Genomic DNA, 19570 nt, shown 5'->3' with positions numbered 1-19570 from the left:
GCACCAAAAGTACCTCTGCATTCAGAAGTGGAAAGAAATTTGAGAAAGCACCAAGCTGCTCTGCTACAGCATAGAGGAAAGCAGATGGGGTCTGGGGTGAACAGCAACCTGCCCCACTGGCAGGGTGATGAGAGAAAGGGGCCTATACACCCCTCTGATGGCTGAAATCGTGGCAGCAAGGGCAATGTTGAGAGACCTTGACTCACAGACCCCTTTGCCACAAGCTCTGCTTTAAGCTCCCTGGCTGGAAACAGCATTTACTGAACCAAAGGCTTAAGGTCTGCACTATTGCTGCAGCTGTCAGTGCTTTGGGGGAGCAGGGGAGGACAGTGGGAGCACCAGCAGCCCCTAAAGGGCTTCCTTCTTCTTCCGAGTCCTCACATTTATATCTGGCACTTATCCAATGCAAAAACAGTTGCTGGCACTTTGCAAAGATGAGTAGGAGCCACATTAAGCCCCATATGAGATTTTGGGCTGGAGAGCCCAAACCTTTTAGATAGGGAAGAAAACCGCTTGTCTGCTAGTGATGCCCCTTAAGTCCACATTACCCCCCCACCACTCCTGAGATGACCTGTTCATTGAAGAGAGAAGGGAAATGAGGCTCTGTTCACAGCAGCTATTCACCCTCCCTCCCTGAGGCAGACAGCTAAGTGGGAAGTCTCTCATTAGGACACTGGGCCATTCCCCTCTACATCCTCTTCACCAACCCTTATCTGTGTGACAGCCATTGCCTGCTACCCATCCATCAGCACCACATGCTTCTAACCCTGCCCCCTCTCCCCAAAAGCAGGCAGCTACTGCCTCCTCCACCTCCCTTCACAGTGCCAGGCAACCCTACCTGCTGGTGAAATTCATCCCTGTCAGGCTGCTCTTACAGTGAAATCTGCTTGTATCACTATCCCATTGCACCTTTGCCTCAGCTACCGTTTGTGATCTCTATTTAGGTCAAAACTGTATCTCAAATAATGTGCTTTGGCCAGGAGCTCTAGACATCACTCTAACAATGAAGTCTGAAATGTCTTTATGAATTGAATTTGCTGGGTCTGCTACTGCTTGTGAAAAATGATCAGTTTATGAGAGAGACCTGCTCACCTCAAGACTAGGTGTCCTGCTGCAGGGACTTACATGCTGTGACACAGCAACAGTTCTCATTCACACAATTCACCAGATCAGTGGTGATTTTTAGGTAGGAGCTGGTAAGAAACCAGAAGGAAGGAGTTACAAGGAAGAAACAGGGATAGGAACATTCATCCAAAACAAAGAGGTGGAGACTGGGATGATTCTGTTCCCTCCATGCTGAGGACTGGCTTCAGCACTACGCACTGCATAGCCTAACAAGCCTGAGCCCACAAGGGCTCAGGGGATTTCTCTTCCCATTTCTAAATTACAGTAGCATTTTTAATCAGAGGGGTGTCCTGAGTTCTGCAGTAAGAAACACACTTTCTTAGACACAAGTGGGTGCTGATTTCCAGAGCTACAGAGGACCCCTCTGCCAGAAGAGAAAAAAACGGTGCGCTAACAAGAAACATCAGGGGATCAGACACTCTCTACCCTTTAATAGCTTCAGGATAACACTGTGCCACCTCCCCATGTTCTCACAGAGTCTCCATGCTGGTCTTGTGGCAAGAACTGCACTGTTCCAAGAGAAGGACCTGCTGTTGCAACTAGAGCTTTCCAAGGCTCTATCCCCATATGCTCACGCTGAAGAACAAGCAGCATCATTCTGTCAGCGGGATCAGGAGCAGGGTCTCTGCTGATCCTGGATGGTCAGAAGTCAAGTGCTCCAATACAGTGGTAGCAGCAATGTTCAGTGTGGGAGCTGGTAAACTTTTCAGACCAGCAGAAGTATATGCTCAGGATCAAGTGTACGCATAGCTTGCAGTGGGTGCATACAGCTGTCCTGGCACTAAAGCATCACAGTTTACTGTGAGCAAACTCCAGTGCAGTAGTCAGGGCTCCCTGCATGCCTTTGGCATTTCCACTGCCCTTAGCAACGATGGGAGAGCCTCCCGCCTTGCCTTCCATCTGTGTACACACAGCCATGGCCCAGTCAGCAGCGGAGAATGCAGGGAGGCAGTTCTGGGGAAGAGACACAGAAAAGTCATTTGGACTGTGGAGCACTCTGAAGTGTAAATAAAGAAAGTTAAAAACATCTTCTCCTCACCCAGCCTGGGCACTCACTATCCTGAGGCAGTCATGACTGTGAGGATGACAAAGGCTGAGCTTACATGTTAATGCTGTGTCTTGCCCTTGGGCAAACATGACCTGGAGGATCCAGGGATATCTGTGCCCAGCAGAGACTGAAAGCACATCTGGTCCCAGTAGGGTCATCTCAGGTCCTGCCCCTGTGTGATTAACCACCAACTCTGGGCAGAATCCCAGGAAAAGCCTCAAGCAGGACCTGCAGACCAGTGGGTCCAATGCCCCTTTGCAGGCATGTTCCCCGTGTCTCTGCCAGGGTTCTGCTTACCTTGGACACCTGACAGGCACAGAGCACCTCACCAGAAGCCTGAGGGCTGAGCAGCAGGACTGATGAGCCAGGAGACTTGTCACACAGCTGATTCACTACCTTCATTAGGATCTAGGAGAGACAGGGAGAAGGGGGGTCGGGCTACAGCAAAGGAGACTGGCATCCGCAGAAAATGTGCCCAGCAATTCCCTTTTACTGTTTGCGGCATCTGAGGTACCGCTGGGCCAACAAGGAATGTGGATTACTCACAGAGAGGGAATCAGCTGGGACAGTATCAATGATGACAGGTTGGTTGCAATGTTTTGCTAGCAGGCTTTGTGCCTTCTTTTCAGCCTGGAGGGAGAAATACACAGCATTTTGAAAGGCTACAGGTGGCACAGGGTGGGCTGGATGGGGATATATGCCTGCAACAAATATAAAAAGGGAATGCAAGTGCTGCTCTGTGGGACAGAAGGGAGCTGTATGATAGCAGAAATCAGGCTGGCAGACTGAAGTCTTCATGTGGAGACCTGTACAGCCCTCCTTCCTTGAAAGCAAGCAGACATGAACCCCTGGCAAAAGTGGAATAGACAGTGACCCATTCAGTCCCCAGCCTCTCCTGGACCTATACACCACCACAGATCTCAGGAAGGCTTCTTTGGCAAGATGCTTCTACTTGTAAGAAAGGGATAGTTCTTGCTGAAATCTCTTGTCACCAATAAGCATTTCCAAAGGGCTTTCAATGTAAATTTGCAGAATAGAAACACATGTGGGAAGCCATAGCAATATTCACATAGCTGGGAGAAAGGCTCTGTCCTGCCGCTGTCTTAGTGTATGACCTCGTTAAGCCCACTGTGACAACCATCTCATCTTTTCCACATATAAACAAGGAAATGATGCCTAACTCCCTGTTGGTGTTGGCCAAAAGTTCTGGTATGGGGCTCTCCATCCTCACAGGTAGAGATGTGGGGATTCTGCAGCTGCTAAAAGCCCAGCCAGTCATTCACTGCATTTTAAGCAACAGCACCAGACAATGCTAGTGAAATCAACCCAACACAGGGCGTGTGGCACTGTGTGTGATTGTACCTGCCTTCTTCTGCTTTCTAGTGGGACTCTACTGACTGAGTGGCTGTGAAGTGTGACAGAGACAACAGGTCCACTGGTGTGTGCCACACAGTGCTATCAGCTGGCTGCAAGTCAGTGTGCTGTTGCCACAGTACCTGCTGCAGCTCCAGTTTCTTGATAGCTGTGTTGGCTGTTCGCTGTAGGGCTTTGAGGATGGTCTGTAATTCTTTCCTTTGCCACTGGGGCATTGCAGTGGTGGACACTACCTGCAAGACAATTTCCTGTGTAAGAACATTAAACTGTACCTCTAGATGTAAACTGCCAGTTCTCTGGGAGGTCAGGCTGGAGCCTGGTCTCTTTTCAGACTCTCCTACAGCCCATGTGATCAGGCCAGCCAGTCACTGTGGTAAGTAGTTTTCTTTTTCAGCTGGCTATCTACAACAGAGGCATCTGGGCACTGGTAAAAATCCTGCAATAGTAGGTAGCAATTTGCCCTTGCTATTGACCATGGTAACACGTTAACCTGGTAGGAAAAAAGTCACGTGCCTCAAACGTATAAAGCCTGTGCCAGGGTCTTTCTGTATGGGAGTGTAGTCCTTACTTTGGTCAACTGGCCCACTTCTTTGGAGAGGTTCTGCATCTCAGGAATAGAGGTGCTCCTCTGCTTCATTCGTAGGGAGACAGAGTCCACTTCCATAGCCAAGCACTGGCCTACTTCCCGGGCCTGGAGAGGTAGAAAGAATGCAAGCTTGAAATGTAGCAGTAGAAAAAATGACTAGGGATGGAGAAAGTAGGGAGGCAGCAGGGTCATAAACACTGAAGTGTTGCTCAGGATCCAGTGGAAAGACACCTACAGATGTTTTAAGAATGACTGTTCCCACAAGACTCTGAAATAGAATGTTCTGGTCCAGATTTGCAACCAACACTAGATGGTTACACCCCAGAGACCGAGCTGTCAAACGTTTATGTTTCCTCACTATCTTGCACCAAATCATCAGGATTTCATTGAGGAAAAACTGGGGAGCAAATGGCATATTAGAGCTATTAGCAAATGCGATCTTGAAACTACTGACTGAAGAAACAAAATAAACACTAAAACTAAAAGAAACTTTATCAGCTGTTCAAGCATCTTTCCTTGGTTCATCTATCTTGGTGTATTTCTTATTGCTTTCCCCAACAACAATGCTACATTAAAAAAAAAAAAAAAAGCTATTACAGGCTTTTCTCATCAGTGACAATCCTTATGGTTTGGAGCATTTCCTCCTGCTAGATCTCTGTGCCCATGATGGTCCTGTGAGACTTCAGACCAGGACAGCAGAGAGTACATAAGAAAAGCTGTGGAAACTGTGGACTGCTCTGCCTAGCTAGGGTACACAATCCTTGTTTCAAGTCATTCCCTCATGCCTGCAGTCTCCCTTGTTTCATTAACACATGCACAGAGCTCCTCTTGGAGGCTTCTCCAGGTCAGCATTTCCAGCAAAGCATGCAGATGTGCCCTGCAGCTTTTTGTTCTTCTGCACAAACAAAAGCCTCACTGGGACACAGATGCACAGGGGACAGCCAGCCAAAATGTAACAGATTTGCAGGGGTGGGCTTTGCCTTTAGTCTTTCCAATTCCACTGACTATGAGTCACTCTCCTCTGACTGCAGCCTTAAAGGAAATGAACAAGCTTGTGGGGCACCCGACACTTCCAGATATTAAAGGACAGAGTGATCTCACGAACACAATAGTAGGTTGCTTACTTTTTATACAGACCCAACCAGACCAGAATCACAGCTTAGCAAGAAAAAGACTAAAGAAAAGAAGCAAAAGGGCTGTAAGAATGAGGCCAAAGCCCTGTAATCATAAAGTGCAAATCCAACTGTGATAGGCAGGAGGTGAAACTAATGTACAAAGGATCACAGCTTCAAGTGTCAACCCAGGGACTGAAATTTATAGACCAGAGACTTTCTGATATTTTGTGCCAAATTTTTCTCTTGGAAAAGTAGGTCTGGGGGAAGAATGAAGGTCAAGGAGACAGAAGACTAGGATGTGGGTAAAAGAGGTGAATGGTGAGGTACAGCAGCAGAACTGAGTCCAGGGGTGAAGCAGGAAACCAGATCAAGCACAGCAGGGAGGCTCCAACCAAAGCAGCGGGGAGCTAATCGTCTATGAGGAATCTACAAAGTTTGGTCCTTCTGGCATTGCCTTGACATGGCAGAAATCTCAGTTCCCCCCTTCTTACCTGTTTGGCTCGGCTCCCTGTCACTGCAATGACACGGCTAATCCCTTTAACAAGCTGACGCTCGTTGATGATGGCCAGATCTTCCACAGATCCTGTCTGCAGAAGGTGCCTAAAAAGTCAGCAGAGAACAGGAAATAAAACAAGCTGCTCTCTTGAAACAGAAATCAGTAAGCCTGCTTTCTTTTTAAAGAAGTCTGAAGTCCAGCAGCCCCTTCCCAATCCCAATCGCTCGAATCCTTTCCCATCCCTAAAATCCTGATGGCACCCTGTCAGGCAAGAGACAGTGGCATTGAGGCTACTTCATAGGAACCTCTGTGCTACCTGCCCAGCAGAGTTCTGTCAATGATGCATAATAGCCAAGTTCTGCCTTCCTTTCCTCACCTTTCCCTTGGCAGTGGGATAAATTGGGATTTTTTGCTTCTACTCAGCTGCTACTAAATCTTGTAGAAAGTAATCTTATGCCCCAACTCCACCACTCTCTTGTCAGGCCAGCTCACAGCCCAGCCAGTAGACTCCAGTCACAGGATAGTTGTGCAGTTTCAGTGCTCTGACAACTTCCCCTTTCCTTCTTGGTTGTTTAACATTGGATATGAAAACTATGGTGTCTCAGGTTCTGTTACCACAAGTAATCATTTCAGACAGCTTCACAAGAATTGATCATCTCTACTCCCATGCAGTTTCTTGTCCCACTACTCCCACAAGAATGATCTCATGGCTAGAAAATTGCTCATTTTCAGCTCTATCTGCTCAAAGGCCAATTTGTTCCTGATTTTTCTTTTTTTTGTCAGCACTGTCCTAAGATTGATTAACTTTTCTTCTACTCCCATTACTGCTAAAAGCAAAAGAGAGTGAAGATAATTAATTAAAATAATCTGAGCAGTCTCAAATTTGCACAATAATCTTGGAGTCTCCAGCTGGGTCCCCAGCCCTCCTGCATCCCCAAAGGCAAAGCACTGGTGTTACAGGCCACACACCCCTTTCCCATACCCTGTTGGTGACCTGTGACTTCTAGGTTGGTTTCAGACTTTCAAGTAAGGAAAACGCTTTGTATTTCATTAAAGTTTGCTCAACCTGGGACTTCCAAAGCTTCACAACTAGCCAATCTTGTCCTCACAATATCTTCCCAGTGAGGAAACTTAATTTCACGAGGATGGGAGTTAAGCTCGCAATGACATCTCTAACTTCAGCCACCAGTGCCCAAAAACATGCCTTCTCACTGCAAATAAAAGTCACTTACGTCCCACAGCAGAGCTCCACAGAGGTCTGCATTGCAGCCTCGGAGTCACAGGTCAGCACACTCTCCACAGGGACCCCCAGAGACACTATCCTCACTGGATCTGGATACCCCTGACAGAGGAGACAGGGATCAGCAGCTAACAACATGGTCCTTCAGGGGCACTTACAGACTAACTACATGGCTTCAGGTGTTGGCCTCATTTTTCCCCTATTCTAGAATAGCCCCAGAGTCAGGGGCAGCAACTACTACTCCCCCACCACCAACCACCATGGGGAGAAAGAAACAGTTGGGTGACACTACAGGCTTTTGGTCCAAAGGGATGAGCAGAAAGCCTATGCATCACCAGCCTCCATGTTTTACAACACAGTGTCCTGAGATCTCATCTCTGTCCTATTTTCCTTTCTCGGTTTTGGGAGTCAATTCCCTCGCAGAAACACGTTGCGTCAACATCTCGTGTCCCAGATGATTCCTGCTGAAGGAGAAGGCTCATGAAGATGTGTGCTGCTATCCAGTCATACCTCATCCACTGCACGGAGTCCCTGAACTCTTTTTGCCAGTGTGAGGGGGACCTCAGCCATGTGCACAAGCTCATTTCTTTTGATCATATCCTGGACCACTTGCTCCACTTGCTGCAGCTGCTCCACAGTCACAGGGCCCTGAGGAAGTAAATCACCCACTTTCAGGAGAAGCCTCCTGAGAGGAACAGAATGAAGGAGGAGAAGTGGGGCAGGGCCACTGGGCAATTCAGCTTGGGCACACCACTCTTCCCGTGTCTCATCTTCTCTACTTGTAAAAGAGAACTGTGAGCATCATGGCCCTCCCATCCCCTCCTCCCATGAGAGATTAAGGATTTTTGATGAAGAACATCAGCCAAAGCCTTCAGGAGAGATACTGCAACGAGTGACAGGTTACCAGGGCCAGCACTCAGCCTGACCAGACAGCTTTTAGTTCCCAAATACTCTTACCTGGATGTCCACACCAGGTATGTGTCACAGCCAAGCACCATCTCTCAAAGACCCCTTTACACTATTTAATGTCAGTCCCATGACCACTGGCCTTGCTAAGCGTTTTCCTTCTGATGCCCATTCATCCCCTCAGCAAGCCCTGCTCAGGGTCAGGTCAATGCAAAGCAGACCCCATCACATCCAGAGAGCCAAGCTTCATTGCTCAGATAAAATGTGACCCATCTCCAAGGAGTGATTATGGTGAGAGGAGAAAAATCCCTGGAGAGAAGGTCAGTACTGGAATGTTGGTACTGCTGAGAGCAAGGAAACTGAAGTTCAGAGTCACCTTGGTATCAAAGTCGAAGCGCAGCCGCTCTGCTGTCACATGGGACCCACGCTGCTCTGTGCTGTCACCCAGGACGTGACGGAGCGCGAAATTCAGCAGGTGGGTAGCGGTGTGGTTGGTCATGCAGGCCAGACGCTGTGCCTGAAAGCACAGACAGGAGGTTGGCAGGGAATGCTGGTTCTCCATAGCTCAGGGGAGTAGGGGATGGCATGAAGAGATAAGGGAAAGGCTGCATGTGAAGGGATGGGAGAAGATGGGGAAAGAACAATGGATAGTACAGCTGTCAGATTAAATATGTTGCAGGAAAGATATAAATTCTTTTCCTATGGGATCACCTCTGCAAAAAAGCAAAGGGTAGGCTGGATACTTTTGGACAGACCAGTGGCTCACAGAAAATAAGAGAGTCACTTGTAATGTTTCCTTCCCACTGCACATTACAATGAGGAACAGTCTCAAGAATACAAGGGACAAAGATCTGCTGTGCGCCGGCTACTCAGGACATCACAAGGAAAAGGTTAAGGGCAGTGAGTTATCACCTCATCCACAAAGAGCTGCACTTGGTCACCAACATGCAGGGTTTCCACAGCAGTGACCTCATGGATTACGTAGCCACCACAGAGATGAACTGACTCTACAGGGAAGAGTACATCCTGAGCAAAGAGACAGAAAGATGAATTAGGACACAGGGGATATCCAAATACCTGTGCTAGGTACCTGCTTGATCCGACCGGGAAACACAATACCCATTGATCCCTAAAAGACAGGGATTGGGTGGAAAAAGCAGAGAGAAGCTTGCTGCAAATGTAACCAGAGTGCCTCAGACCTTCCCTGCACCCAGCCACTCTTTGCACAACATGCTGAGGCTGCCAGCTTGCAATGGAGGGGCAGTAACACCACCCATGCTGATGAATTTTCCTAACAAGGATGCTTGTTCATGAGAAAATGGACAGCGTTTGCCAAGGCACTTGTCTCAGGCATCCAAGGTGCCAATTCTCCCTCTCTGGGCTGGCAACAGAAACTGGATCCCCACTTCAGCTTGGGGAGAAGTGCTGAGCAAGGCACTATCACATTCTGCAAGGCTAAAAAGGCAGAATCAATGCTCAGGAGTGATTATCAAGAACTGGAATGTGGGAAGCAGAAAAAGCTGCACCTGTGTAACTTTCCATGAGAGGGTCAAAGCTCTCCCTCTGGCAAGGCTGAAGGAACATGCTGCAGAAGTGGAGGTCCTTCTTGATGTTCTCGGGAGGGATAAGAGATTTTCCACTGTGTCTCAGATTGGGCACTGCTTGCAGTCATCCAGGACTGGCCAGAGACAGTTACTCAGCTCATGGACTCTCTGATCATTGATTCCCTCTCTCAGCATTACACTCCCAGCAGGCAAGAATACAGCACATTGAAGGGAGACCTAAGAAGACTACAGTCTTCCCTAGCAAGATGAAATTGCACTGAAGAGACAACCAGAGCAGCAAGTACACCTCTGTAAAGTTACTGCTGCTTCTGCTTCACCATACCAACCCTGATGCAAAGCCAAGGGAACTGTCAAGAATCAGCATCTTGCAAATCTACACAGTAAAAGAGCTCATCACTTGGGGAATTCTGCCTGGCCTCAGTACCCATGGCGGCCTTGGGTTAGGCAGCAAAGGGCCTTACCTGCTGTCCTAAATGTACCATGTAGCCTTGGTCAGAGTCTTGCCCACCCTGCTCTGCATAGAAGTTAGTCCTGTCCAAGATGACACCGCAGCGTTGCCCTGCCCCAACCTCTTTCTGGAGACACTGATCTCTGTACAGCATCAGGACAGTGGCCCGGCATGGGCTGAACTCTGTCAGGGGGAAGAAGATAGCAGCAATTAGTGCATACACCCTGTTAGATTGCAACAGGAAAGGAGGCATCACTTCCCCATGCCAACCCTGCCAATATCCAGGCTATACTGAAAGCTGGCCCTTTGCCTTGGTAGGAGAGGAACAGCTACTGGCAGAAAGGACGAAAGATCTGTTAACTGGAACTAAGTCACCCCTCACTTAACTAATGACAGAACTGCTGAGTAGCAGCTACATAGGCAGGGACACCCAATCTGGCTCCAGATGAGCCTGACAGAAGAAAATGTGGCACAGACATCTGCATCCTGCTATATGGCAAGCTTGGCAAACCTGCCTGATTTTTATGAAGAGATGACAGACACGGTGGACAAGGGACAGCACAGATGTTACTTTCCTTGATGCAGCAAGCTTCTAATATACTCTCCTGTAGGTTCCTTCAAGCCAAATTTGGGCAATATGGACTGGAGAGATGGACCATAAGGTGGATGTGTAACTGGCTGGGCAGCTGGCCCCACAGAGAATTGCTCAGTAGTTCAATGTTCAACTGATATTCAGTTACTAGTAGAGCTACCTTGTGGCTTATATTAGGGCCAACACCATTTAACATCTTCCTTAATAACTATCCATGACAAAGTGGGATGTACCCATATCCCACTTGTGTATGGCAATGACTTGGCAGGCACTGGTTGATACACTGAAAAACTGGGCTGCTCTTCTAAGGCATCTCAGCAGGCTACAGAAATGGACTGACAGAAATCTTGGGGTCCTCGGGAGCAAGCTGGGCACAAACCAGCAGGGTGCTCTTTCAGCAAGGAAGACTGCCTGCCTGCTGGGCTGTCTGAACACAAACATAACCAGCAGGTCAAAGAAAGAAATTATTCATCCCTATTTAGCATTTTTGAGACCATGTTTAGAGCACAGGAAATTCTGGCTGTACATGAAGAAAAAAACTTTTCACACTAAGAGTGATAAAGAACAGGGAACAGAGAGGCTGTGGGATCTCTGTCCTTAAAGATACTGAAAACTTAAATGGACAAGGCTCTGAGCAACCTGATCTGACTGTGAAGCTGATGTTCCTTTTATCAAGAAATTGGACCTCTAGAGATCCCCTTCAACCTGAATTATTACATGATTTAGAGGCTGAGGAGGTGAGACAGTTCTGGCTTGGAGATTTCAGCCAATGTCACTGCTGGGTTTTTTCCTCCATTGTGCTCTTGCTGTATTATATATAGCTTGAATTGCCTCACCTTCTGCTTAGTATGGGCTGCCACCAGCACATTAGGTAAGAGGGAGCTGGTTGTGCACGGCTATCTCTAATTGTCTGTGACAGCCACACCACCTCTTGCTCTCTGTGGTTTATCTTCATGCTTTCCCTAGAGCATCAGCAATCTCAGTTAACCTAAATAATAAAGAGCCTGTGCTGGCATCTAGTGGTCTGCCACGGAAATAGCAAAGGCATTGTTTCAGACAACTACCTAACCCCTTTCAGTAACTATCCTTTATTCTCCCGAGCACACACACCCACAAGCCTAATTGTTGGAGACAGATTCATCTCTCGAAGAAATCAACAGTCCCTTCTTCACCACTGCAGAGCTCACAGCCTTGACACCAGCCCAAAGGCTTCCTAGAGACTCAGCACCAAGAAAAGCACCTACTTTGGGATGAGGTACAGGGGCAGGGAAAAGATGCGCCAGCAAGGTGAACAGGTTTGGACCACAATGGACACGTTCTGCATGCATGAGGGTCAAGCAGTAAAAGCAGGCTTATGACGGACTCCAGTGCCCTCAGGCAGAACCTGCCTTACTGGTCACTTACCATACTGCCCGTGCTGCCCAAGTGTGTAGGCGTACTTCGGGGAGTCATCGGTGGCAGGCACGTTGCTGCTCCGCAGCTGAGCCAGTGAGTGCACATCAAGGTGTGTGTTTGTGTTCTCTGGCTGTGCTGCCTGTGGGCCACCAGCCTTCCGCTGCAGCAGAGACAGGCACAGTTAGATAGGAGACATTGGGGGGCACACACACCAGCAAGTGGTGCTATAGTGTAGGAACAACTTCTTCCCCCTTTGTGAAAAAGGCTTGTTTAGATCCAGGCTGATGGAGCCTACTGCTAAACCAACTCCATTCCTTCAAACCTCACAAGCACTCAATACCACTCTGTGCTGGCCTTGAGCCAGGCCATAAGCAACAGCTAACACAACCTCCCTGGCACAGCTTGCTGTGTAGCTGCGAAACTTCCAGGCCATTAAAGCTCAGGAGAGCAAGGCCTTGAACCAATTACTGCACAGGTGGGGTGGGCAGCACAAGTCTTCCAGCACGACAGAGGCCAAGGAGATTTTGTAAACTCTTCATAAATATTGCTCTCTAAGCTGGCTCTGCTTTGTGAGAGAAGCTGGACTACATGTAGACTCACATGGCACTCTCCTAATCTATGTAATTCTCTTATAACCTTCACTCCAGCATAATAAAACACTTCTACCAACCTGAAAAAAATCACCAGCCAACACTTCTCAGTCCCACACTCACAAGCAAAGGCATTGTGATGACACTGCTATTTCAGACCCCTTCAGGGACAAGCCATGTGGCCCTATGGTGCATTCAAAGAGACTCAGCAGTGAAAAGGATTCTACTTCCATGTTCACAGGAGAGAAAGCTTTGAATTCTTCTGATACAGTGAGTCTCCCTCTTACCTTTGCATCTTCCAGAGCAAGTTTGTTAAAGGCAGCTGAATCCAAACTGATTCCCTTTTCTTCAAGCATCAAGTCAATCAGATCCAGAGGGAATCCTAAATTCCCATAGAGAGACCAGGCTACTTCAACTGTAAGACAAAAAGGACAGGAACTCTGTGTGAATACAGAAAGCAAAGGCATCTCAAGATTTGGATGGGACCAATCTAGGGTGTGCCTTGGTAACTGGATTCACCTGTGTTGTGTGCAGCTGCACAGCCAATGGGAAAGAGACACCATGCTGTTCTTGTATGGGATTGAATATTAATGATGCTCCACAGCCCCATTCCTGCTAAAATTCAGTGCAGCACATCTAGACAGGTAGCCACACTGGTTGGGTTCTGCACTGCTCCTTTCAGCTGTGTCTTGTAAGGACCTAGTTATCAGTCAATAAAGCAGCAAGGGAATGTTTCTAACTTTCCTGGTGCCCAGTTCGTTGTGAGAACAAAGTACTAGAAAACAACTGCCATGTGGAGAAAGAAGCAACATCTGCTCCTCTGCCTGGGGCTATAAAGTCACAAAAGATGGGGGGGAGGCAGACATCCACCAGTTTTGACTGCAGTGCTTGTGAGGATCAGGATCTGGAGCAAAGTGTCTCTAAATGCAGCTTGTCAGAGGGAGACTGACCTGGGAAATTCGTGGAGGGCTCCATCTGCTGCACTGTCCGCTCGATGATGTGCCTCCCACGCTCGAGGGCGGACAGAAACGCGGCCTCATTCTCATTGATGATATCCATGATCTGCCCAAGGATCAGAAGAAGGGTTAGCCACAACACGTCAGGGAGTTCTCCCGCTCAGCTCAGCCCTGCTCAGTCAGCTCAAAGCAAATCAACTAGACTTTTTGTTCTGCAAGTATCCATCACAACATGTCTCCAACGCACTATTAATCAGTGCCAAAGTCATTGTGCATCCTGTCACCGCTCCTGTCAAGGAAATATTGGCCATACACCTGGGTAAAGCTTTAAGTTGGCAAATGGTCTCTGTCAGACATTCACGTCTGTGACCCAATTACAACTGTATGTCTGGAACAGCCAGAGAAGTTGCTTGTCATAGCAGCTGTCAGCAGAAGCAACTTAGTTCTAGCCTTAAATCACCAATCCACTTTAGACAAAGGGCACCCAGGCTAGGACGGGCTGTCCTTGCACTCAATAAAAGAACTCCTGTAGCTTTTTTAGAGTAACAGCTGCCTTACACCAGGACACGAAGTCCCTGGTAAGGATCTAGTTGAGCTCCCACACAAAAATCTGCCACAGATGCTTCTTGTGCCCAGCACATTTCAGCCCACCCACAAGAACATGGTTATGGAGGAGGCTATGCAAACTCCTCCAGCTAAGTCCCAAGGAAGGGCTGACTGCTGCTGCTGAGAGCACTGCCTCACAAAGACAGTGAGATGGAGGTTTCTCTCCAGGGGATTCCACATTGCTCACCTGGTCTGTATTCTTCGTCAGCTCTGGATAAGCATCTCCCTGTGGAGTGAACCTCAGTTAGTGATAACATTCTCAGCATCATCCTCAGGGAATCTCAGAGTATGCCACAAACATTATAGAGGTTTCTTAGGCAGGTGCATGTGAAGGGAGCCCCAGCGCACAGCTCCAGGGTCAGCAGTGCAGAGCAAGAATCATGCTTGGACCATCTCCTGCCTGTCTCCCTGTGACTGGCCTCTGCTAGACCCTGCACAGCATCCCTTGGCCAACACATCTGTTCACAACAGGAAAAAAGGCTTGTCTTTGAAGATGCTGTTAGTACTAACAGAGACAAATTTCAGATGGCTTTCTCCAGATACAACACCTTGGAAGTCACTGCCCTTAGAAACAGCAACGTGCACTTGCATACACTTACATGTGTTTGGACTGACTGTACCAAAGGTCACACTAGGCCCCTCCCTCCCATCACAAATGATCAGGGGACAAAAGATTTTTACTGCTGCAATGCATAGCATCAAGTACACATCTTCCTGGAGCTCCTTCACATCCAATATTGTCTCCTGACAGTGTGCAGGAAAGGGACATGGGGCTAAAAGGGACACGTGTGATAATCTTTTTTCCCCAAGGCAGCGGTTTTACTCACCAGCACTTCCACTACAGTAGGCACCAGGGAGGCCAGGAGCCCAGGTGGAGCCTGAAGGACTTCAGAGCAAAAGCGGACAGCCCTGCGCAGGATACGGCGCAGCACCAGTCTGAAAACGGGGCAGGATTTATCAGGCAGGCATGTGAGTGTCCCTGCCCAGCTCCCACAGCCAGCATCCCCCAGATCCTCTGGTCTGATTCATCAACACAGGACAGCTGCTCCCCACACTCTACACCCAGCCAAGGATGAGTCTGCAGATTGGAACCCTTTACATTTTCTCACCTTCCTGCCTTCCCAAAGTTCATGCACTCCCTATCTTGGGCCCACACCAGAACCTTTCCCCTGGCTGTCCATATTCCTTTCTAGACCTCACTCCTTCCACCCTGTGCCATTTCCTTATGTCCTTACTCTGCTCCAGAGAAGCCTGGGTAGATGCCATCAGTGATGCACACGCACAAGGTGCGCACGTGATCTGCCACCACACGGTAGGCCATGTTCACACGCCCAACATCAGCATCCCCGACCAGACCCCGGTATCTGGGCGCCCCGCAGCTCTAAAAGAGAAAGTAGGAATATAAATTAGCAGAAACTAAAGGCTGCAGAACAAGTTTCAATACAAGAGGCAGCCACTCACACTTGACGTCATGTTTCTCAACTACCTCTGAACCTCATGCATCTAGATGTACTCATTAAATCCTTCTACAGCATTACAAACCAACATGTCTGTACCTAACACAGGTCAGCCAATGCCCTAGCACTGAGAGATTTAAGAAATTTTGGAGGAAAAATGGATCAGCAATGCCAATAATCCAGCAGATTTCCAACCTGAAATTCTCCCCAGTTTTTCTAAAATGTTGCTCTGGACCTGGCCAGACATAATCTCCTCTCAAGACATAACCATCTCAAAATGTGCATGTAGAGAAGGCTGTACTATGGTACCAGGCAAGCAGTCTGCATTCAAGGATCTTCTGCTGAGCTGTGATTCTGAGCAGAAGCACTATCACCTTGTGAATGGCATCCAAGATGGGAGTGAAGAGATCTGTGTCATAGTTGGAGCGTTTGTTCTGCAGAACTGTCACCAGCCTTTCCAGACCCATTCCTGTATCCACATGGTGCTGTGGCAAGGGAAGCAGATTCCCCTCCACCTCTCTGTCAGCCAGGCAGGAAAAATAAATGGCAAAAGAGAAGAAAGGGTCAGTTCATGCACAAAAAACAAAAGGAGCATGTAAATCAAAGCAAATAGGAGAGTGACAGGGGATGGAAACAGTGGGAGACCAAGCAAAAGGAAGTTCAAGGGACAAGACTAACAGCAGCCTGCCTTGGCACTGTCAAACAGCCAGGATCTGACCATCAGACAGTTGGGATAGGCTGTAATGTAAGGAAAAAGGCCTTCCCTGACAGGGCCAAAGGCCTTCTCCTCCTTCTGCAGGTTTCTCTGGGCTGCTGCAAACCTCAAGAGACCTCTGAAATGCAGCAGTAAGGGAGAATAGACAGCAAAGGTTGAAGGAGGACAGGGTAAATAAAGTGAAGCAGACCAATAACTACACTGGAACATCCTCCCAGCTTCCCTCTTGCTTCTGGAAAGCAGTGGGATGTCAGAGTATACACATATGATTTTGGAGTCAGACAAGAGGAAAAGGCTTTGGAGTTCAGACAAGACACCTGGTACCTGCTGTACTGCATGAAGACCAAGTTCCAGATCTCCACTACATCAGGGCTGCCCTGGTTCACCAGTGCTGCAGCATTTCTGCCACCGCCCACATGGTCATAGTGTATTTCTGTGCATGGACCACAGGGACCTGTGTCCCCCATCTCCCAGAAGTTGTCCTTCAAGGGGAAAGGAAGCACGTGACTGGCAGGCACCCTGGAAAGGCAAACAACAGAGGTGGCAGCACTGAGGAATAGGCACAAAGCACACAGTAGCCTAGATCACACAGAAAGTTGGAAAGGAGGAATACTTTCTTCCCACGTTAGACTCAATAAGCAAACATTGGAACTCCTCTGCTTCTGTTCACACAAAATTACTCTTCTTAGCAAGGACAAGCTGGGCTAAACCAGACAGGATCCCACTGTGCCTAGAACAACTGGCAAACACAGCCTGGTCCCTGCTGAGGGAGACATGCTCTCCACTGGGTCTGTGGAGCACCTTCCTCCTTGGAGCAGAGGCAAGACCTGATCACAACAGACAAGACTGTACACCAACAGTAGCACAGAGCTGGCTGCCTTGGGTTCAAAGCCCACACAGAGCCTGGAACAAGCTTCCAAAGCACAGCACTGTTCTGCAATGGCTTCACCCTCTGTCAGAGACTGATATAGTTGATGATTTATGCATTCTCAGGCTCTTGACACCTCTGCTGGGCGCTTAGTAGGTGCGAAGTCCTGAAAACAACAACTGACCTTGGGCTATTGACACCTCTGCTGGGCGCTTAGTAGGTACACTGTCCTGAAAACAACAACTGGGAAGAGCCGAGCTTGCAGGCTTTTGACTGTTACACTGTACCTCTGATAGCCCATGAGAGCCCATCCCCCCCGGCCAGTCGGGAAAAGGGCGGGAACCAGGCGAGACAAAAAAGACAATGTGCCTCTGGAGGACTAAGCCCAAAAAAGGGAGAAACAACCCCTCATGCCAGGGAGGCGCCAGAGCATATAAACTGGCTAGGTGACTTTGGGAATTTGGGAGTTCTCCTTCTCCCCCACCGCCTGCGAATCAAGACCATCGCTCCCAAGCATCGCTGGATCCAGTGGGCGGTGACTGTATACTCTCAGCTTCTCTTTTCCCCTTACTCTCATCCTGGTTTTCCTCTCCCCTAAACAGTTTCTCCCCCCCAAAGGGGGTTCTTTTCTTTTCTCTTACTCTCCCTGGCTCTTATCCTGCCTTTCTCTCCCCTATGCATTTTTTTTCTCCTCCCCAGAAAGGTTATGACAGCACCCAAAAGTGTTAGTTTACCTATTGATTATGACAGCACCCAAAAATGTTAACCTATCTGTTGATATAAAACTATTAAAATAAATCTTATTAACTTACCTGTTGATACAAAACTGTTGAAATAAATCTTATATATTTTCATACACCGATTATTTAGTGTCGCTTCGCTTTAATCCACCCCAAAGGAATTTTTGATAAAACCTGAGCCCCCCCCCCCTCTCTTTTCCTGGGGCGGGTCGTAACACCCTCTCACTAGCAATCGTTAGCTTTAGGAGAACATGCTCTCCACAGCTCATGATGGAGAGAAAGCAGAGAATTGAAGGTAGTTCACACACTTCATCCAGGCCAGCCAGTGTCAAGCACATAGTTCCCCTACTGATACCACCTAAGAATGAGCTTAAAGGTCAAGTGCCCTAGTCAGAGCCCAGCTGACTTTTACCAGCCCAAACAAACCAGAAACAAAATAAGTTTAAACCATAACTTTTGGCCCCCATATCAACTAAGAATTAAATGGGAAACTGTAGAGATTGAAATGTCAGCACCTGCTTTCTCTAACACACTTACCCCAGGCGGAGCCACACATCCCTGCACTCCTCATCTGCACTCAGCCCCAAGGTAGAGTCTCCACCAAAATAGGTGACGTAGAGACGATCTTTGGGGATCTCGTAGACCTCTGTCAGGAGCTCCCAGGCCATGCTACATGCCTCCTCCTGAGCAGGTAGGGAACAAAAATGAAGCACTGTAAGCCAGGATGCATAGTGATGCAGGAAGGCTCTTTAGAATGGGAGTGAAACACCAAAGAAGTTAATTTCAGCTGCTCTCTCCCTTTCCAATCTTAAAGCTCATTTCAAAGAGCAGGATGAGGGTCAGGAGAGTGAGACAGCTCTCTGCTGCCTGTGAAAAGCTGGCATTCCTAAATTGTTGTAAATCACAGCATGATTTACTTCTGTGTGTTTAACAGCAGAGTTCCATGGATTATTTTCTTTCCAAGGGAAAAATATACTCACTAACAAAAAGTAGCATCCTTTATCCTTCTTCCCTTTTCAAACTTCCTAGTAATAAGCATCAAATGAACTGGTAACCTCTTTTCACCATATTAAATGGTCTACACTGGCATTCTCACAAAGAACTTCTATTTGTGTGTGTTGTTCACAGCTTTGACAGGCTTCGAGGGCACGTTTAATGACAGAGCCCACCAGCTGACCACTTCTGCTCCAGGCCACAGAACTCCCAAGGAGTAATAAGGAGCTTACCAAAATGTCTTCTGCTGACAGTCCTATGGCACTACAGCACAGTTCTGAAAGAAAGGCCACGTTTTCCCCCGGAGAGGGTTTGCTCCTATCACCTCACCTTAAAGTAATCTCCAAAGGACCAGTTCCCCAACATCTCAAAGAACGTGTGATGGTAGGTATCTCGGCCCACATCCTCCAGATCGTTGTGCTTCCCTCCTGCACGCACGCACTTCTGGCTGTTCACTACCCGTTGGTACTGCGCCAGCTCGCTCCGGGGGTGCACCGTGCCCAGGAAAATGGGCTTGAACTGGAAACGAGAGACACCTGCTATTGCTAGATGCTACCCAGAGCGGGGGGACAATGCCTGGGGCTCTTGAAACACAGACACAGAATGGGTCATGACCACCGTGGGTCATCTGATACAACCTCCCCGTTTAAACAGGGTCGCCCTAGAGCACACGGCACAGGACTGTGTCCTGACAGTTCTTGAATATCCCCATCAAGGGAGACTCCAATGGCACTTTGGCACTGCGAGAGGCGACC

General features: G+C 48.3%; 1 protein-coding gene across 1 annotated transcript in view; it reads right to left on the bottom strand.

Moving 5' to 3' along the window:
* Positions 1-1528: 1528 nt before the first annotated feature.
* The window catches only part of AARS2 (alanyl-tRNA synthetase 2, mitochondrial), a 19879-nt gene continuing 1837 nt past the window's right edge, over positions 1529-19570 (bottom strand). Inside the window, exons 2-22 of the mRNA XM_018085351.2 lie at positions 19146-19367; positions 18360-18505; positions 16539-16733; positions 15874-16018; positions 15278-15423; positions 14870-14978; positions 14230-14268; positions 13431-13542; positions 12768-12895; positions 11900-12050; positions 9917-10086; positions 8803-8916; positions 8267-8407; positions 7495-7632; positions 6977-7086; positions 5740-5848; positions 4116-4238; positions 3670-3780; positions 2720-2803; positions 2471-2581; positions 1529-2079 (exon numbers count right to left, since the gene is read on the bottom strand). Of these exons, the coding sequence (XP_017940840.2) occupies positions 1915-2079; positions 2471-2581; positions 2720-2803; positions 3670-3780; positions 4116-4238; positions 5740-5848; positions 6977-7086; positions 7495-7632; positions 8267-8407; positions 8803-8916; positions 9917-10086; positions 11900-12050; positions 12768-12895; positions 13431-13542; positions 14230-14268; positions 14870-14978; positions 15278-15423; positions 15874-16018; positions 16539-16733; positions 18360-18505; positions 19146-19367 (2769 nt within the window). The 3' untranslated portion in view covers positions 1529-1914. The remainder of the gene's footprint in view (positions 2080-2470; positions 2582-2719; positions 2804-3669; positions 3781-4115; positions 4239-5739; positions 5849-6976; positions 7087-7494; positions 7633-8266; positions 8408-8802; positions 8917-9916; positions 10087-11899; positions 12051-12767; positions 12896-13430; positions 13543-14229; positions 14269-14869; positions 14979-15277; positions 15424-15873; positions 16019-16538; positions 16734-18359; positions 18506-19145; positions 19368-19570) is intronic.

The sequence above is a fragment of the Manacus vitellinus genome, unplaced genomic scaffold (genome assembly GCF_001715985.3).
Source record: "Manacus vitellinus isolate BGI_N305 unplaced genomic scaffold, ASM171598v3 scaffold_8_pilon, whole genome shotgun sequence".
In the NCBI taxonomy this organism is placed as follows: Eukaryota; Metazoa; Chordata; class Aves; order Passeriformes; family Pipridae; genus Manacus; species Manacus vitellinus.
The sequence above is the reverse complement of the archived record's forward strand: the minus strand, read 5'-3'. Positions and strand labels throughout refer to the sequence as shown.